We start from the raw sequence: 17,509 nt of genomic DNA on the forward strand, positions 1-17,509 counted from the left end.
AGCAGCGCCGCAGGGATGCAACGGGCGGGCAGGCACGGCCGGCAGCCCCCCGAGGGCGGCCCCATGGAGAACGGCGTGGGGCAGGAGCCGGGGACCCCCGAGCCGGCCGGGCCCGCAGCCCCCCGGGCTCCCCGCGCCCGGCCCAGGCTGGTGTTCCACACGCAGCTGGCCCACGGCAGCCCCACGGGCCGCATCGAGGGCTTCACCAACGTCAAGGAGCTCTACGCCAAAATCGCCGAGGTCTTCGACATCTCGCCCACCGAGGTGAGGGGCTGCGGTCTGGGGCGGGGTCACTCACCCTGAGGCACTGTCTGTGGCCTGTGCTCCCCCAAGTCCCCAGATGCTTGCAAATGTAGTCCCCAAAATTTTCTGCAAGACTGTTATGGCCTCAGGGTTGTATTGGCTCCTCTGGGGGGAGCTTGGGGGCTCTGTGCTTCACTTTACCCTCTGTATGTGGGCAGGGAGCCGTGGCTGCCAGGTCCTGGCTGATTCCAGCTGCCTGGAGCTGGGGGAAGGTGCACATGGATGGGGCAGTGCAGGGTTCCAGGCAGGCTGGGGGTCCCTGGGCCCCTCTGTTCTAGCGGTGCCCAGATCTGATTGAATCCCCCTGAGCCAGCCGTGGCACCTCTGTCATCTCTTGCCCTACTGGGGCATCCCCAGTCCCTGCTGACGGGGTTTCCTGGGGCAGATCCTCTTCTGCACGCTCAACACGCACAAAGTGGACATGCAGAAGCTGCTGGGGGGGCAGATTGGTCTGGAGGATTTCATCTTTGCCCACGTCCGGGGTGAGACCAAGGAGGTGGAGGTGACCAAGACAGAGGACGCGCTTGGGCTCACCATCACAGACAACGGGGCCGGCTACGCCTTCATCAAGGTGAACCCCTGGAGCAGCCCTGGGGACTGTGGCCCTGCAGGTGACATCCCCTGCACATCCTCTCCCTGGGACCAGGCTCCTCCCTGACTCCCCACACCAGTCCTTCCCTGGGTCTGCCCTGGCCCTGGGGATCTCCCATGCCGTGGGGATGTTTGGGAGGGCTTCCCTGCCTGACCTGGCTACCAAAGGGCATGGGATGCCCGAGGTGGTTGCGTGTGGGTTGGGATGGGGCTGCGTCTGACTGTCCCATTGTGCCGTGTGTCCCTGTCCCACCGTGGTCCCCAGAGGATCAAGGAGGGGAGCATCATCAACCGACTGCAGACAGTGTGTGTGGGGGACAGCATCGAGGCCATCAACGACCACACCATCGTGGGCTGCCGGCACTACGAGGTGGCCCGGATGCTGCGGGAGCTGCCGCGGGCTCAGCCCTTCACCCTCCGCCTGGTCCAGCCGAAAAAGGCCTTCGGTGAGTTGGGAAGGTCCCCCTGCTCTTGCCCTGGGGACCCTGGGATCGTCCCCAGCCCCCTGTGGCCCTGGAGTGCCTCCCAGGGTTCACTGCCCCCTGTGTGTGTGTACCCCACAGCTCTGGGGCACTCACATGGGGGTCCTCACACCTGCTCGTGCCCCCACGGGCACCCCCTTGCTCTGTGAGTGTTGTCCTGAGCATCTGTGAGCACCCCAAAACCACGAGCACTTCCCCCCTGCACCCCTGGGTGTCCCTGACAGCCCCCCTGTCCCACACACGGCTCACCCTGCAGTGCCCCTGGGGGCTGGGGGATGGCCGGGCAGTGAGCAGCGAGGGGCTGGGGACGCCCGGTCCTGCCCGGGCCCTCACCCCCGCCCCGGGGCACAGACATGATCGGGCAGCGGACACGGACAGGCAAATCCCCAGGCGAAGGCAGAGTGGCCAGCGGGAAGGAAACGCTGCGGCTGCGGACACAGGGCCCGGCCGTGCTGGAGGAGGGGGTAAGGCCCACCCCGAGCCCCCCACCCCGAGCCTATGGCTGCTCACCCTGTGCCGGGATGGGATCCGCATCCCCTGCGCTGCCTGGCGCTCACCCTGGGTGCCTCACCCCCAGCCCAGCCCCTCCGAGGAGGAAGCCGCCCGGCGGGTGGATGATCTTCTGGAGAGTTACATGGGCATCCGCGACAGCGACCTGGGTGAGGAGGGGCCTGGACCCCGACCCGGAGCTGACCCTGCCTCTGCCCCTACCACTGACCTGTCCTGACCCTCACTCCCACCCCAACCCTGCCCTAGCCCCTGCCCCTTCCCCAGCCCCTGCACTGCCCCAGCTCCTCCTCCTGCACTGCCCCAGCTCCTCCTCCCGCCCCAGCTCCTGCCTCTTCCCCTGCTACAGCTCCAGATCCTGACTCAGCCCCTGCTCCTGTCCCAGCCCCTCACACTGGCCCTTACCTCCCTCTTCTCCCCAACAGCCTCGACGATGGTGGAGGCAGCCAAGGGCAGCCCCAGCGCGGCCCAGCTTGCCCAGGGGCTGGACTCGGTGCTGGGCGAGTTCGCCTTCCCCCAGGAGTTCGTGGCCGAGGTGTGGGCAGCTGTCTGCCACCCCAAGGGGGATAAGGAGTAGCTGGGGGGCAGGTGTTGCCCCTCACTTTTGTCCCCTCCCCACGCCCTCACCTCATCCCCACCCCATCTGGGGCTGAGGTGCTGGTGGGGGTCCCCATCCTGTCCCCCACACCCTCCTGAGCAGCACCTAGATCTGTCCCTTGGCTTGGGGGGCAGAAGGCACCCAACCCACCCACCTTCCTGAGGGTCCCCCTTGCACAATCCCAAATGTGGTGGGCAGCGGCTGTGGCTCATTAAAGGACAGACAGGAGGAGAAGGGCTGTTGCTCTGATTGTCAGCAGGGTGGGTTCCCCCCAGGTACCCTCCCTGTGCCCCCCTCAGGTGGTCACCCCCAGCAGGCACCAAGAGCTGCACGAGCTGTGCTTTATTTGGGGCAGGGAGGGGGAAGCAGCCCCCTGACAGCCCCTTGGCTATCGGGCTTGTGGGGGGAAGGCCCTGGATGCAGGTGATGAGGATCCACCGTGGGTGAGGGGGGGGATGGCTGCGTCCCCCTGCCCAGTGCCCCTCACTAGGTGCTACTGCAGCACGGAGCTGGCGGTGAGCTTGCGGGGCAGGGAGGGGCTGAGGGAGGCGAGGGAGGGCCGGGGGGGCAGCCGGGGGTACACACGCTGCAGCACGGCCCGGCGGAACAGGATGTACACCCAGGGGTCCAGGATCTGGTTCCAGGTGACCATGCGGATGTAGATCAGCAGCATCTCCTGCGTGTCCGTGGGCAGCACCTGGGCCTGGCCAGGCAGGGGCTGCAGGACCATCTGCACAATGAAGATCTGGGGGGAGAAGGGGACAAAATGTCAGTGGAGGATCGATCCATGAGCTGCTCCAGGGTGGGGAAGTGATGAAGGTCAAGACACTGAACCCCTGGGAGGAGTCCTGGCCTGGTTTGGGGCACTGCTCTGCCTGTCACCAGGGGCCAACTCGGGGTGTAGAGAGGTGGCAGGGGGACACCAGCAGGGGAAGTCTTACCAAGGGGACACCTGCAGACCTAGGACCTCCCTAGCAGGGACATGGAGGGGACACATTGAAAGCTGGGACCTCACTGTGAGGGGTGGAGGACACCAAGCCCCAAGAGTGACGCTCGGGGGAGCACACCAAGACTGAGACCCCACAAGGAGGAACAGGGGGACGTGAAGAGCCAGGAGGGACACAGAGAGGTGGTGATGGGGCACACCAGGACAGAGGCCTCACCAGGAGGGGCATCCAGCAGATGGTGGCGATGATCATGATGCCCACGAGCTGCACCATCATCTCCACCTCGCTGTCACGGCGCCGCTGCACCGACTCACGGTCGTGGTAGACGCGGCAGAGCGTGACCACGCTGACGGTGTTGAGGACGAAGGAGAGCAGCACGGAGAGGATGCCCAGCAGTGCAAAGAGCAGGCAGAAGACGACATCGCCAGTGTCGGGCAGGAGGGTGAGGAAGCACCAGGAGCCGGGGAACTGCAGCGTGTAGCGCCCCAGCCCGAAGAGCGGCAGCAGTCCCAGCAAGCAGGAGAAGCCCCACACCAGCCCCACGATGGCCCAGGCGCGGCGCTTGGAGAGGCTGGTGGAGCGGGAGAAGGGGCGGTTGATGCCCACGAAGCGCTCCCCGGCCATGGTGGCCCCCAGAAGCAGTGGGCACTGCCCGAAGAAGACCATGGAGAAGCCGAGGAAGTTGCAGAGGTGGCAGCCAGGGTCGACCTTGGCCCAGGAGAACTTGGTGAAGTGGTAGGGGATGATGACTGAGGCTGTCACCAGCAACCCCATGAAGTCTGTGACCACCAGCCCACAGAGGAAGATGAGGAAGGAGGAGCGGGCCTGGCTGGAGAGCTTGCGGGAGGAGCTGACCAGGACGCAGAGGGCAAAGAGGTTGGAGCAGAGGCCGATGAGGCCGAAGGCTGTGGAGAACCAGGGAGAGGCGATGCTGTTCTGTGCGCTGGCACGGCCATCGCTGGCATTGAACACCCCGAAGCACGAGGCTGCCTGCCCGGCCGTGCTGCTGTTGGGGGGCTCCATGTCCTGCACCCCCTCCTGCTCCTTCCAGCAGCCTCAGGCCCCGGCCTGGCTCTGCTCCATGGCTGGAGCCCCCCGCCGCTGCCGGCACCAATCCTGCCTTGCCCTGCAGGGGAACAGAGGGAATTTAGGGCTGCTCCCTATGGCCAGGCCCACCCATCATCCATCCTCAGCCTGCAGATATGGGGTCCTCCAGGGGCTGTGGAGAGGGACACCAGGGTGGGGCCCCAGCCCATGGAGGGGACACCAGGGCGGGACCTGGCTTGTGCCACCCCCAGGCGCAGCTGCAGAGGGGGCCAAGGGCTGCAGCCCTCCAGCTGCTGGGATTAACTGTCCCGGGCCAGGAGCCACATGGGGCTGCAGCCATGAGTCTGAATCCCAGCACAGAAGGTGCTGGGGGAAATTCAGCATTGACAGCCTGGCTCCCTCCTGCCCGGGGGGACTCAGCCAGAGATCCCTGGGCCATCACCCAGGCTGCACCAAGGCATGATCCTGAAACTCTGCCCGCCCCTGAGCGTAAACCCCTGGCTCATTGTGAAGATGCCCCATTCCTCCAGAGTGCTGGGGAAACCTGAGGTACAGGTTTGAGGCTGTTCTGCAGCCCTGGCACTGTGTCCAAACCACAGCCAGTGTGGGTGACAGAGCAGCTGTGGCTTCCTGGCATCCCTCACAGTGGGAGCTGTGGGTTTGTCACCAGGACAGGGTGTGACAGGGATGGCTGTGGTGGTTGACAGCCTGGTCAGTGCCACGCTGCCTTGCTTGGGCCAGGAAGCATCTGGAAATCATAGAATCATGGGGTATCCTGAGTAGAAAGGCACCCACAAGGTTCATCAAGTCCAGCTCCTGGTCCTACATGGCTGTGAGCATTGCAAATTAGTCCAGGCTGCAAACGGGATGATGTGGGACAGGACAGAAACATGGCAATAGTGGGGACTGGACAACCTGGGGCACAGACCCCCACAGGGACCACACCCCTCCTCTCCTCCCAGGACCCATTTCTCCAGGCTGGATGTTCTTGCCACCTCACTTGCCCCAGCCCACCCTCCTGGCTGACATGGTCCTCAGCCCAGTGGCCCCAGTGGGATGCCCAGCCCTACCCCAACACACCAGCCCTGTAAAGCCCCCACTGCAGAGCTCCTCCCTTGTGCACGGTGGCACTGCCACCTGTCTTCTGTCCCTCACAGAAGTCAAACCTCACACCAACTCTGATCATTGCCAGCCCTGGCTGTTGGTCCATCACTGGCCTGGCTCTGGGTCCCCATGCCCTGTCCCTCACCCAGACACCCCTCAGTGCCAGCCCCTCTCTGGCCCCCGCACACAGCCGAGCAGGCGCTGATCCCACAGCCCGGCCGGGCTGGGACGGGGCCAGGCATTGCGACATCCTCTGGGGCCTCAGCCCGGTGACACACGGGGATAGGGACACACAGGGTGCCAGCACCCTGCCCGTGGTGCCCGTGCCCCAGCACCGGCCGTGCCCCGGGACCGGCAGCCCTGGGGGCAGGGAAAGGGCCAGGGATGGCGGTGGTGGCTCGGCCCCATCCCTCTGCTGTCCTGTGTGGGGGGCTGGCAGAGCACGCTGGTGAATCACTGTGAGGGTGAGCCCGGCTTTTTCCATGAGCCAAGAGTGAAAACTCGCTGCTGTTTGTTCTCACTGCTCCCCGAGGGAGCGCCTCAGCCCCAGAGGCGTCGGCCCTGCAGACACGTGCTGAGGCCTCAGCATGACGTTCTGAGACCCCGAGGAGTCACCAGCCTTTCCCACGTCCTGTGAGAGGTGACAAAGTCACCCCTGCCCCACAGCAGTGCCACGCGAGTGCCTGGTGTGCCAGTCCCCCTCCAGCTGTCCCTTGCCACCTGCCTGCCCACGCTGCTCAGGGGGCTGTCCCCAACCTGTTCCCCTTGTCCCAGGGTGCTCCCTCTGCTCACTGGGGTCCAAGAGCCCCCCTGCTATCCCTGCTACCTCACAGGGGCAGGGAATGACCCCTCCTACAGTGTCCAGTGCCAGGGGCGTCTCCCTGCAGTGGCACCTTGGCCAGGCAAGGAGGCAGCAGCTCCAGAAGCTCCAAAATCTCACCATTACCCACATCCCCTCCCTGTCCTCCCTGCACCTCCTGCCCTGACAAAAGCACAGCCTGGGCCCCACTGGGCCTGGACAGGGACCCTGGGGCTCGGGGGGCTCTGAGCTGGGCTCAGGGGCTGAGCACTGGGACCCCCCTGCGCAGAGCTGCCTCAGCTGGGCACAGCACTTGGAGGAGCCCAATATTTACAAGGGGCCACCCAGAGCTGCAGGGCTGGGAGCGAGGGAACCCCTTCTGTGCCAGAACACACCAGGGCTGCCTCTGGGAAGGGGCTCCTGTGGGGCTGGGGGTCCCCACTTGCCATTTCCCCCCATCACAGGCAGCCACTGCAGAAGAGAAATCCTGAGCCCAGTGACTGCCCCCAGTGACCTCCTGTGCTCAGGTTTGGGGTTCTGGACCCAGGAAAATGGACATGTCAGGGAAGCAAGGGTTTGGCAAAGGGTGCTGGGGTAAAACCCCAGAGGAGAGGAGCAAGCTCTAAAATGTCCTGCTGGAGGCTGTGAGGCACTGGCAGCGGGGTGTGCAGGGCTCCTGGCAGGTTTGGGTCCTGCTGCAGATGCACCAAGGCTGCCCTGCCCCTGCTGGGCACTGCTTCCTGCCCTGGCCACATCCGAGGGCAGTGAGGGAAAGGCAGATGGGGAGTGTGGGAGGCTGCTCCTTATCAGCCTCTGCCCCAGCCTGCTGCTTCCCCAGGCAGGACTGGGCATGGGCCTGGACAGGGCTTGCAAGATCAGGCTGGGGTGGGGGCAGGGAGAGACACCACACACCTGCAAAGGGACCCCCAAAGCAGACAGCAGCGACTCCCCCCACACCCCATGGTACCCTCGGCCTGGGGTCTGCCCCTGGATGTGGTGCTGAGCCACAGGGCAGCCATGCAGAGGATGCTGCTGGGTGTCTGCTTTTATCCCTTGTGTTTGTATTTATCCCACATCCCACTTGCTGTCCTCTCCAGGACAATGCCCTTCCTGCATGATCCCTTCTCTCTGCTCCCGCTGGTGCAAGCGGTCCCACGGGACACTGCGTCACCTGCCAGGGATGGGTGCGGTCCCACCGCCACCTCCCTCCAGCCTGGGGCTCTGGGGTATCAAAGCAGTTCGAGGTCATCAGCCAGGACAGGAAAGGCCGTGGGGATGAGGACTTGGCAGAGCATCAGTGTTCCTCCCTGGACCCACAACAATCACAAGGACTTGCTCCTGATGAAGTTGGCTTGGCCTAGAGCAGAAACATCCCAAGGACTCCCCGGACAGAGGACATTTCTGGGAAGCAGTGACACACGGGATGGTTCCTGCCAGGCATGGTAACCGTCCTCGCCAGGGTTTTCCCTGTCCCTGCTGTGGCCCAGGGCAGAGGTCCCCAACCTCTCGTCTGACTGGGAAGCAGCTGGCACCATCCCCATTCCCCAGGGCCCTGGAGCCGGGCAGGCCGTGTCGGGAGGATCAGCCCGGGTGTCCTGGAGTGCAGAAGCCCGGGGGCACCCGGGCCCCCGCCCGCAGCGCCGCGGCATCTCGAGGGCTTCAAGGCTGCTGGGCCGCCCACTCCTACAGCCCGAAATGGACCCTTCCTTTCCCGGCCCTTTCCTGAGCCTTTCCTCGTCCTTCTCGGCTCTTCCCAGAAGAGACAGCGGCACAGGGGGCGGGCGGGGGGACCCGTCCCGGCGGGGGAGCCCCGAAAGCAAATCCTGGTTCCGACGGGACGCCGAAGATGCCTGTCGTGGACCCTCGGTCCCGGGGACAGACAGACAGACAGACAGTGGGGGCAGCGGGGTCACCACGTGTCCGTCCCCCACTATGGGGTCTCCGCTTCCCCTCCCTCGAAACGCCCCTCGATCCTCGGGGCTGTGTGCGAGGCCGAGCGCGCCGGGAGCCTTGGGAGCCGCTGGAGACCCGACCGTCCTACACAGCCCCAGGAGCCGCGCAGAGCCATCCCGGCGGTCTGTCCGCCCATCCCCGTCTCTGTCCGTCCATCCCAGCCTCCCGGGCTCTTTGTCCCTTGGCCCCGAATCTCTCGCCCCCTCCAACGCCTTCCCTCCCCGCGCAGACCCGAGCCCTACCTCGCTGCCGGCGGGACCCACCCGGCTCGGCTCGGCTCGGCCTCGGCTCGGCTCGGCTCGGCTCGGCTCGGCTCGGCTCAGCCCGGCCCGGCTCGGCTCCGCCGCGGGGCGGGGGAAGGGCCGGGCTCGCCGCGCCCCCCGGAACCGGCCCCGTCCCTCTCCGCTGCCTCCCTGCTCGGGCCGGGCCTTCAGGCGGGGGTGGCCCCCGGCCCCATCGCCCCCGGTCCGGGCAGCGTCCCCCGGTGCAGCCCCCCCGGTGCCGGCGCCCGGAGCCCCCCCGGCGGAGGCACCCGCGGCTGGGTCCGGTCGGGGCTGCGCTCCCGCCCCGTTGCTCGCTGCTTTACTCGGGCGAGTCCCTGTGGAGGCGGGGGTGCTCCGGCCGTCCCCGCCGAGCCCCGCAGCGACCCCGGACCCGCGAGGGGAGAGGCGGCTCCGGGCGCCGGCCGGGCCGAGGGCTGGGGTCCCTGGGTGCTCCCGCAGCCCCGGCCGTCCCTGCCGGGATTCGCCTCACGGCGCTTTTCCCAGCCCGGCAGCTCCGAGCTCGGGATGTCGCTGCGCTGTCCAAACCCGCAGTCAGCGGGGGTGACACGTCCACAGGCAGCGTTCCCTCCCTCCCATGGTCCCAGGAGCGACAGTCTCCGTCACTGGTGCTCGTGCTCCGCCGAGGAGGGCAGAGCTCGGCCCTGGCCTCGGAGCTGGGAGCGCCTGGGCCCGCGGGGACACCCCGAGCGAGCAGGGGGCACAGCGGCTCGGCGCTCAGCTGTGGGTGGGATGCCCGGGCAGGTTTTCCTGGCCCCAGCTCGGCAGTGCGGGGCTGCAGAGCCATCGTCCCGCCACCCCTTGGGCTGGAGCAAAGATTGTGGCAGCGAGAGCCGCGGCGGAAGGCAGGGCCGGCCCGCGGAGCCGGATCGCGGCTGGCCCCGAGCGCCGGAGCAGGAGCGGCCCCGCCGGCAGCGGAATGCGGGGCTCGGCAGCCGCTGCTGCCCCAGGTGGGGCCGGGTGTGCCCGGGAGAGCTGAGCCCATCACGGATGATGGGACACGGGGCAGCTCCACCGACTGCCCCACCCGGGCACCACCGTGGCAGCTTGTCCCGAAACGCGGGGGAAACGAGGACTGGGAGGAGCACTGAGAGCAGCCAGGTCAGGGGAAAGCCGTCAGGGGCTTCAGCCGGATCCAGACCCTGATCTGGCCCCAGCACATGCCTGGAGGCTGCAGCAGCTCTGTGTGGCCCCATCCAGGACCTGCAGTCAGACGTGCAGGGAAAGGCCGTGCCTGGAAGAGGACATGGACCCTGCTCTGGCTGGAGATAGAGTGGGACAGTTTTGGGGGAGCTCCCCCACCTCTGTGTGTGCCCAGGAGGGAAAGGGACGGGCTGTGGGGAGGGAGGCTCTGCCTGGCAGCTGAGCAGGGAGGGCACTAACCACCAGCTTTGGGGTTTGGGTTTTTTTCCCCATTTCCTCCTCCCTGGCCAGGCCTTCACTCACTTCCTGCGCAGAGCCCCAAACCCCCCCTGCACAGGGAGCAGCAGGAAACAACTGCCAGGAAAGAGAGGCCAGGGAACGTGTCCGGTGCTCGCCCTGGGGATGTCCGGTGGGACGGGGAGGGGGTACCCACGTGCATGACCACGGCAGTTGGGGTCCTCCCCCCCAACATCTGCAGGCAGGCCAAGCCCCACAAGTGTGGGCGACCAGGGCAGGAATGGGAGCCTCCTGAGTGCCAGCTCCCATGGTGGCTCTGCAGCTGGATCCTGCCAGCAGAGCCAGGAGCAGGACAAGGCAACTTCCCTGAGCCATGGGGCAGCCCCCAAGGGCTTGGAGGCCCTTGCACAGCAGGCTTGCCTCTGTCCTAGTGCTGGGGGACCTGGGCAGACTCCTAAGTCCCTGCACCATGGGCCTGTACTGGGGAGAGAGTGGATGCAGGTAGGAAATGGTCTCTTGGTGAAGCCAGGGCAGAGGTTTCCTGCACTCCTGAGCACTACTCACCAGCACCTCATCCTTCCTGCCTGAACAGGCATACACCCTGGGGTTTGGGGGCTTGTGGGGATGGAGCCATGTGGGGTGATCCCAGAGGAGTGTGGCTGCGCCCTTGGTCATCATCTGGTGGGACCAACACCAGCCATCCCAGCCCAACCCTGAAGTGCCCCTAAGGTGCCCAAAACCCATCTGAACATCACTAGAGGCCCTCAGGAACTCCCACCTCATCAACAGGATACTGGAGAGTGCAACTGCTTCTTGCCCAGGGCAGAGAGAGCCTCACAGGCATGGTGTGGGAGGGACTGCAGGCTCTGGAATCCGGATTTTCCCCTGTAAGGAAATATCTCAACCAGCATCCCTCTCCTCTGCTCCGCCAGAGCAGGCGCCGTGCAGCACTAAAGCCTCCCATGCCCCAGCCAGGACTGAGTGATGTGGCAGTGCTCCCAGGCTGGGGAAGCAAGATCCCATGGGAGGACGTGCCAGGAATGGGGCCTGGGGGAGGGTGAGGGGCCCCTTGCTGAAGCAGGACACAGGGCAGGGCTGAGCTGGTGCAGTCAAGGGCCCTGTGACTTCAGCTGGGGAGCAGCAGCTGGACTGGTCTGGCACTGGTAAGGGGAGATGGAGGAGGCTGGAGTGGGGCAAGGAGCACATGGGGCTGATTCTGTGGGGATGGGGTGAGGACACCCAGCCCAAGCACTACCCAGTCCCCAGGAGAGTTCCCAGTGTGGCACTGGCTGGTGATGTCATGCAGGAGCGGTGGGGGTGCCCATGCCCAGGATCTCATGGCTAAAACAATCCTTGTTTTATTTATACCAAAGTCTCAGTGTTCTTCAGGATAAATGCAAGGGCAGAGAAAAGCCTCAGGAACGTGCCCAGCGCTGGGCCAGGCCTTGGGGCCATGCATAGAACAGTGTCTGTGCCCTGGGATGAGAGCCCCTGCCCACCCCTGCCGGGTGTCCGAGGGCGGTGGGCCCTCAGCGGCGGTACCGGTACCGCTTGAAGTGGAACCAGAGCTGGAAGATGCCGTTGGCAAACTGGCAGCGGAAGCCGTGGCGGTGGGAATACTCCCACTCCCTGTTGACGATCTTGAAGGCGATGTCCTCGTAGGGCGGCCCCGCATGGAAGCGCAGGATGGCGAAGTCCTTGTTGTCCTGGCAGGCCTCCAGGAAGTACTCGGGTGTCGAGCGCTTGTCAATGAGGTCGGGGTAGAAAATGTTGAATTTATAGCCCTGCACGATCTTGGGGGGGGGGTTGTCGAAGTCGTAGTGGGTCTGGTTGTACTTGTTCCACTCGAATCCCGTGTGCACACGGTTGAAGAAGCGGGGCTTGCGGGGCCGGTACTTGTCGGCCCACAGGTAGGCCTTGCCCGTGAGCGGCATCTCCACGCTGAACTGCGCCTCGTCCGCGCCCATGCCCTCCTTGGCCTTGCGGAAGAAGATGTCGTCGGTGCTCTCGGAAGCGTCACCTACAGGGGAGGAGAGGGGACATCAGGTTCTGCAGTGCCAGCCAGGCCTGGGCCATGCAACACTGCTCCAAGGCATGCAGAGAGAAGGAGGTGCTGTGCAGAGCATGCAGAACTGGATACGGGAATGCATGGGCTGCCCTGTGGGCTCTGAGTGGGCTGAGTTGTGCTGGAAAACTCAACCAAAACACCTCTCCTGCCTGTCTGCACCCAAACACCTTGGTGGTACTGAGGGAGGTCTCCAGGGAGCACCAGCAGCCTGAGCACCATCTCCCTGCTCCTGCCCAGGCCACAGCACCCTTTGCTCCAGGGGCACCCCTCTGCCAGGTCAGCTCTGGGTGCTGGACCCAGATCCAGCTCTTGCCCTTCCTGAGGGCAGTGTCCCCTCCAGTCCTGCACCCTGAATCACTGCACACCCCCCATGCTGGGCAGGCTGCCCTGGGGCTCACCTGTCACCTGGAGCTGCTGGCGCAGGAGCAGCAGCCGGTGCGTGTCCTCCTCGGCCTCCAGCACGTGGGCGTCGAAGGGCAGCTCGTTGGGGCCCAGCAGCCGGGGGCTGTACTTGCCCGCGTCGTAATCATCCAGGCTCTGCTGGATCAGATCCTCCTCCATCAGCACGGCCTCCCCCTCCGCCTCTCCCTTGGCCTCTGTGTCCTGCTCTGCCTCTGCCTCTGAGGATGGCCCTGGCTGTGCCTCAAGGCTCTCCTCGGGATCCAGCCTGCATGGAAGGGAGAAGAGAGGACTGGACGGGGATGGTACCCTCGCTGGCTGCTCACCTGAGCTCTGCCTCGGGAAGGGTAAGGGCACAAGACTGCCTTTGTGCCCGGGGACAGGCCCAGGTGTTTGCTCACCTGTCACTGGGGGAAGCCGGCTCCCGCTTGATGATGGGGAAGAGCGGTTCACTCTCCACACCCTGCTCCTGCTTCAGCTTGTACAGCTTCTGACGCAGCACGTCCTGGTGCCGCTCCCGCAACCTGAGAGAGGAGAGGAGCTGTTGGGTCCCACCCAGCAGGAACACCTCACTCCCACTGCCCAAAGCTTTGACACCCACCTCCATGGGCAAAAACCTGCCAGGCTTGGATGGCTTTGGGCTGAGTAAGCCCCAGGTCACTTCCTTCTTGGAGACCTCACTAAACATCACCACTGCAGAAGGGCCTGTGTGTCCCTGCCCTGCTCCCCTCTTGGAAATCATCCATCTCAGAAAAGGCAGAACACCCCCTCCCCATTCCCTCCTCCAACAGAGCCTCCCCAGCTCTGCCCACGGCAGGGTCTGCTCTGTTGCTACTCTCTGCTCTCACCTGGCCCGAGCCATGTAAGCCTTCAGCTGCTGCAGGAGGCTCTCCCAGTACCCGATGTCCAGGTTGGGCCCTCCTGCCCGGATCTTGCTCTCGATGCCCTGGTACAGAGCTTGCAGCTGGTTGTACGTCTTCCCCTTGAACACAGACTGCACATCTGAGCTGACCGAGGCGTTGACACCATCCCGACGCTCCCCTGGACAGGCAAGGGCAGCCGGTCAGTCTCCAGGCACCCAGCTGCACCCATCCCACTTCTGCTGACAGCCAGGGACAGCTGCCAGAGCCACAGCCCGCATCCAGCAGGTCTGAGAGAGCCTCTCTGAGCCTGAGCACACAGGGTGACCCCAACACCCACACCAGGCTCTGCTCTCCTGCTCACCTGGTCCTCCTTTCCCAGAGGCCTCCAGCTTGCGGAGCTTGGCTATCTCATCCTCTGTGATGATGGTCATGTCCCTCCAGAAGTCCACGTTCTTTCCTTGCTCCAGCTCCATGTACACCTTCAGGGAGAAGACACATCAGGCACCTGCTCCACACCAGGGGCAGGAGAGCAGAGCTGGTAGAGAAGCCCTGAGCCCAGGCAGAGAGCCAGCAGAGCAGGCACCTGGATGTCCTCCACCAGGTCCTCCATGTCAGAGACAGTCAAGCCGTTGAGGAAGGTGTAGGGCTCATGCATCTCCACAGCCAGGTCATCGTCCTCTGCGCTGATGTACTTGGCCAGAAGATCGATGGGCTTTGCCCTCCCATCCCGAATCCGGATCTTAGACCTGGCAAAGGGACAGTGGGGGACACTGAGCAGTGCCATCCTCTGCTCCCTGCCAGGCCTGGCTCTGAGCAGGTGCACACCTACCGCAGCTTGGCCTGCTGCAGGTGGAAGTTGTCCTCCTGCTCTTCCCAGGTTTTGAAGTGCTCCGCCTCCTTCTCCCGCTGCAGCATCTCCAGCTCCTGCTCCCGCATGGCTTTTTCCCGCTCCCGCTCCAGGCGCAGCTGCTTCACCTGCCCAGGGTGACAGAGCTGTGAGGCCACTGTGGATGGGCCCCTGTGCAGACACCACAGACCCCTGCTCGAGGACACAGCCATGACATGACCTGTCCCTGAGTGGCCTTGACTCCTGCCATCAGCCTGAGCTCCTGAACAGTGGGGAGCCAGCGGGGCCAGGCCGCCCGGGCTCACTGCCAGCCCTGTGGGAGACAGGGGACACAGGCACAACTGAGTGCCTCAGTGTCATGACCTGGCATTGTCCTCCTCAGCACCTCCTGAGCTCACACCTAAGGGAAGAGGTTTTTCATCCTGGAATAGCAGAAGCCAAGGTTCTATAGCCCCCCACGATCCTACAGACTGGACACACCCAGGAGAAGAAAATGGGGCCTTCCCAGTGAGAACCAGGCTGTAAACAGGGCTCTCTGTCAGACAGTGACATGGAAAGGACATCTTATCCCACCTTCTGCAGCTCCAGGCGATTGTCCTCCTGGATTCGCTTGTTCCTCTCCTTCAGGTCCTTCTCGTCCAGATGGCTGATCCCTTTCTTTTCCAGTGCCTTAAACAGAATGGCCAAGGGAAGCTGTGGAACCCAAGGACCTCCACAGCCCCTTGCTGGCCAGCAAAGGCTACTCCCTTCACCCGTTTCTGCTGCTCCACTGAGGTCTGATCCTGTTGAAAGTCCCTAAATCACTGAGACACAGCTCCTGAGCCCCTCAGCAAACCCAGGCTCAGCCCACATAGCCCACCCAGCCTGGTCAGGTGAGTGCCAGCACAACAGTGTCATGGAATCCTGAGGGAAAGGGACCTTAAAGATCATCTCATTCGACCCCTGCCACGGCAGGGACACCTCCCACTGTCCCAGCTGCTCCAAGCCCTGTCCAGCCTGGCCTTGGGCACTGCCAGGGATCCAGGGGCAGCCCCAGCTGCTCTGGGCACCCTGTGCCAGGGCCTGCCCACCCTCACAGGGAACAATTCCTGTCCAAGATCCCATCCAGCCCTGCCCTCTGGCAGTGGGAGCCATTCCCTGGCTCCTGTCCCTCCAGGCCTTGTCAAGTTCTGCTCCATCTCTCCTGAAGCCTTTGTAGCCACTGGAAGTAGCTCTAAGGTCTCCCCAGAGCCTCCTCTTCTCCAGAGAGCCTTCTCTTCTCCCTAACCCTGAACACTCCCAGCCCTCTGTCATTCCTATAGCAGAAGTGCAGCACTTCCATTACCATCTCCACATCCCTGACTCAGTAAATGCTGCCCAGCACTCAGCCTGCAGCTCCCAGCAGCTCCAGGACCCTCTCCTGCCTCTTATCTCCCCGCCCTGGATACAGACCCCACCTGAGGGACAGATCCCCCTGGCTGCCCCTGCCTGTTTCATTTGGCTGCAGGGCCAGGGCAGAGCTCACCTTGCTCCAGATGAATGTGCCCAGCAGGTTGTTGTCCCCAAAGGGATTGTCGGTGTTGGTGTAGCCCATGTACTCCTCGCCCCAGCCCATCTTCTCCCGCTTCTTTCTCTCCTTGGCCTCCTTCTTGGCCAACCTCCGTGCCCGCTTCTCCTCGGGTGTCTCCAGGGCCTTCATCAGAGCCGCCTGTTTCTTCTTCTCCTCCCTCAGCCTCAGCCGCTCCTGCAGGCTCAGCTGCTGCCCCGGCTCCTCCCGGCCGCGGGGCCGCGCTGGGGAGGGGGAGCTGACGGAGGACACGGAGGACTTGGATCCATCTCTCCTGCGGCGCCGCTCCCGGCTCCGCGCCGCCCTGTCCCGCCCGCGCTCGGGGCTGGAGCCGGAGGAGCAGCCCCGGGACCGTGAGCGGGACCGTGAGCGCTGCTTCCTCCGGTCCTTACGGTGCCGATCCCGGCTGCGGCTCCTTTTCTTCTTTTTCCATTTCTGTCTCTCATCGCCGGACTCCGAGCTGGGGGGGCACAGCCGGGCTTCAGCGGGAGGAGGGCACGGCCCTGCCGGGCACGGGTGAGGCCGGCCCAGCACCGGCGCCACCGGCAGCACCGAGACAGCGAGGGGTACCTGACTGCCCCCGGTACCTGCACCCCCACCCCTGACCGCCCCCGGTACCTGCACCTCCATCCCGGTGTCACGACAGGAGCTCCCCCTCCCGTCCCCGGCCGGGCCCTGCGGTGCGGACAGCGGCCGGTTCGGGCCGCACGGGCCCGGCACGCCAGCCCGGCTGTCCCGGGCCCGCTTCCGCACAGCCACGGCGCGGCCGCTCCGGGCCAGGCGCGCACTCACCCCGAGCTCGGCTCCCGGCGTCGGCCCCGGCTCCGGCTCCGGCTCCGGCTCTTGCTCCGGCTGCGGTATCGCCGCCCGTGGCTCCCGGACCGCGAGCGCCCATCCCTTTCCCAGTCCGGTCCCTATCCCTTTCCCGGTCCCGATCTCGTTCCTTTTCCCGATCTCGTTCCTTTTCCCGGTTCCGGTTCCGGTCCCGTTCCTTTTCCCGCTCCCGGTCCCGGTCCCGGTCCCGCTCCGAGCGGCCGCCCCGGCCCGGGCTGCGCGACCCGGAGCCCATCGGCAGCGGCGGCTCCGCCCCGGGGCCTCGTGGGGCCTCAGCTCACCAGGCTGTCCCGCCGCCCGCCTGCGCCCGCCCCGCCCCAGCAGCGGCCCCAGCAGCGGCCCTGGCGCGGGCAGGCGGGCGGGCGGGCAGCCCCGCGGGGGCGGGGCCTGGCCCATCCCCGCCGTTGCCGGCCCGGCCGTGCCCGCGGCGCACGGAGGGAGGCGGAGGGCGCGGAGCTCGGCACAGACTGCGGAACGCTTTATGGAGCGGGGACAGAGCTCTGGAGAGGGGCTCCCCGGAGAAGGAGGGGAGAAACCCTCAAAACAACCGAGAAAAGAAAAACAGCGCCCACGCCTCGAGCCCGCGGAGCAGAGGCGGGATCGCGCCCCAACAGCGGCGTCCCCGTCCGGCCGCGCCCCCTCCGCCGGACACGGACACGGACACGCGGGGGAACAGCGACATCCGCGGGCACAGCCACCAGGACACGTGGGGACAGGGACAGCCACCGGGACAGACCTGGCGCGGGTAGACACGGACAGAAAACCCCTCAGCCGTGGCCTGGCTGTCTCCTTGTCCGCTCGGGAAGCGCTGGAGCAGTGGCTGCCAATGAGAAGGGGAATGCGGGGGGCGATGGAGCCCTGCAAACGCCTCTGCCCGCCTTGGACCGAGGCCTGTGAGTGCTCTGGCTTCACTAAAACACTCCTCACCGTGCAATTCCAGCACACGTGGCCGGGGATGCA

The 17,509-nt window shown here is 65.3% G+C and overlaps 3 protein-coding genes across 3 annotated transcripts; 1 reads left to right on the plus strand and 2 right to left on the minus strand.

The window, feature by feature from the left end:
* The first annotated feature begins 15 nt into the window (after positions 1–15).
* Positions 16–2,460, plus strand: GIPC3 (GIPC PDZ domain containing family member 3). The gene is made up of 6 exons (XM_030966816.1): positions 16–264; positions 689–874; positions 1,160–1,340; positions 1,728–1,840; positions 1,954–2,035; positions 2,309–2,460. Exons 1-6 carry the CDS (start codon positions 16–18, stop codon positions 2,458–2,460), a joined length of 963 nt encoding a protein of 320 aa, XP_030822676.1.
* A 262-nt stretch (positions 2,461–2,722) lies between these two features.
* Positions 2,723–8,668, minus strand: TBXA2R (thromboxane A2 receptor). The gene is made up of 3 exons (XM_030966750.1): positions 8,574–8,668; positions 3,645–4,554; positions 2,723–3,226 (listed from the first exon to the last, which is right to left on the minus strand). The coding sequence occupies exons 2-3, from the start codon at positions 4,449–4,451 to the stop codon at positions 2,975–2,977; spliced, it is 1,059 nt and encodes a 352-aa protein (XP_030822610.1). The 5' UTR covers positions 4,452–4,554; positions 8,574–8,668; the 3' UTR covers positions 2,723–2,974.
* A 2,659-nt stretch (positions 8,669–11,327) lies between these two features.
* On the minus strand, positions 11,328–16,784 carry CACTIN (cactin, spliceosome C complex subunit). The gene is made up of 11 exons (XM_030966643.1): positions 16,696–16,784; positions 16,508–16,609; positions 15,674–16,175; positions 14,743–14,838; positions 14,152–14,297; positions 13,906–14,068; positions 13,684–13,801; positions 13,308–13,500; positions 12,861–12,983; positions 12,459–12,727; positions 11,328–12,012 (listed from the first exon to the last, which is right to left on the minus strand). The coding sequence occupies exons 1-11, from the start codon at positions 16,782–16,784 to the stop codon at positions 11,522–11,524; spliced, it is 2,292 nt and encodes a 763-aa protein (XP_030822503.1). The 3' UTR covers positions 11,328–11,521.
* Between the last annotated feature and the right edge of the window lie 725 nt (positions 16,785–17,509).

Source organism: Camarhynchus parvulus, chromosome 28 (assembly GCF_901933205.1).
Source record: "Camarhynchus parvulus chromosome 28, STF_HiC, whole genome shotgun sequence".
Classification (NCBI taxonomy): domain Eukaryota; kingdom Metazoa; phylum Chordata; class Aves; order Passeriformes; family Thraupidae; genus Camarhynchus; species Camarhynchus parvulus.

Bases quoted from the DNA above. Each gene is read 5' to 3' on its own strand.
- GIPC3 (XM_030966816.1), top strand. From the start codon at position 16: ATGCAACGGGCGGGCAGGCACGGCCGGCAGCCCCCCGAGGGCGGCCCC. The intron at 875-1,159 runs GTGAACCCCTGG...CGTGGTCCCCAG, and splicing joins CCGGCTACGCCTTCATCAAG to AGGATCAAGGAGGGGAGCAT. The intron at 2,036-2,308 runs GTGAGGAGGGGC...TCTCCCCAACAG, and splicing joins CATCCGCGACAGCGACCTGG to CCTCGACGATGGTGGAGGCA.
- TBXA2R (XM_030966750.1), bottom strand. From the start codon at position 4,451: ATGGAGCCCCCCAACAGCAGCACGGCCGGGCAGGCAGCCTCGTGCTTC. The intron at 3,227-3,644 runs GTGAGGCCTCTG...TTCTCCCCCCAG, and splicing joins TCTGCTGGATGCCCCTCCTG to ATCTTCATTGTGCAGATGGT.
- CACTIN (XM_030966643.1), bottom strand. From the start codon at position 16,784: ATGGGCTCCGGGTCGCGCAGCCCGGGCCGGGGCGGCCGCTCGGAGCGG. The intron at 16,176-16,507 runs GTGAGTGCGCGC...GTGCCCCCCCAG, and splicing joins CGCCGGGAGCCGAGCTCGGG to CTCGGAGTCCGGCGATGAGA. The intron at 14,298-14,742 runs GTGGGATAAGAT...CACCCTGGGCAG, and splicing joins ATCGCCTGGAGCTGCAGAAG to GTGAAGCAGCTGCGCCTGGA.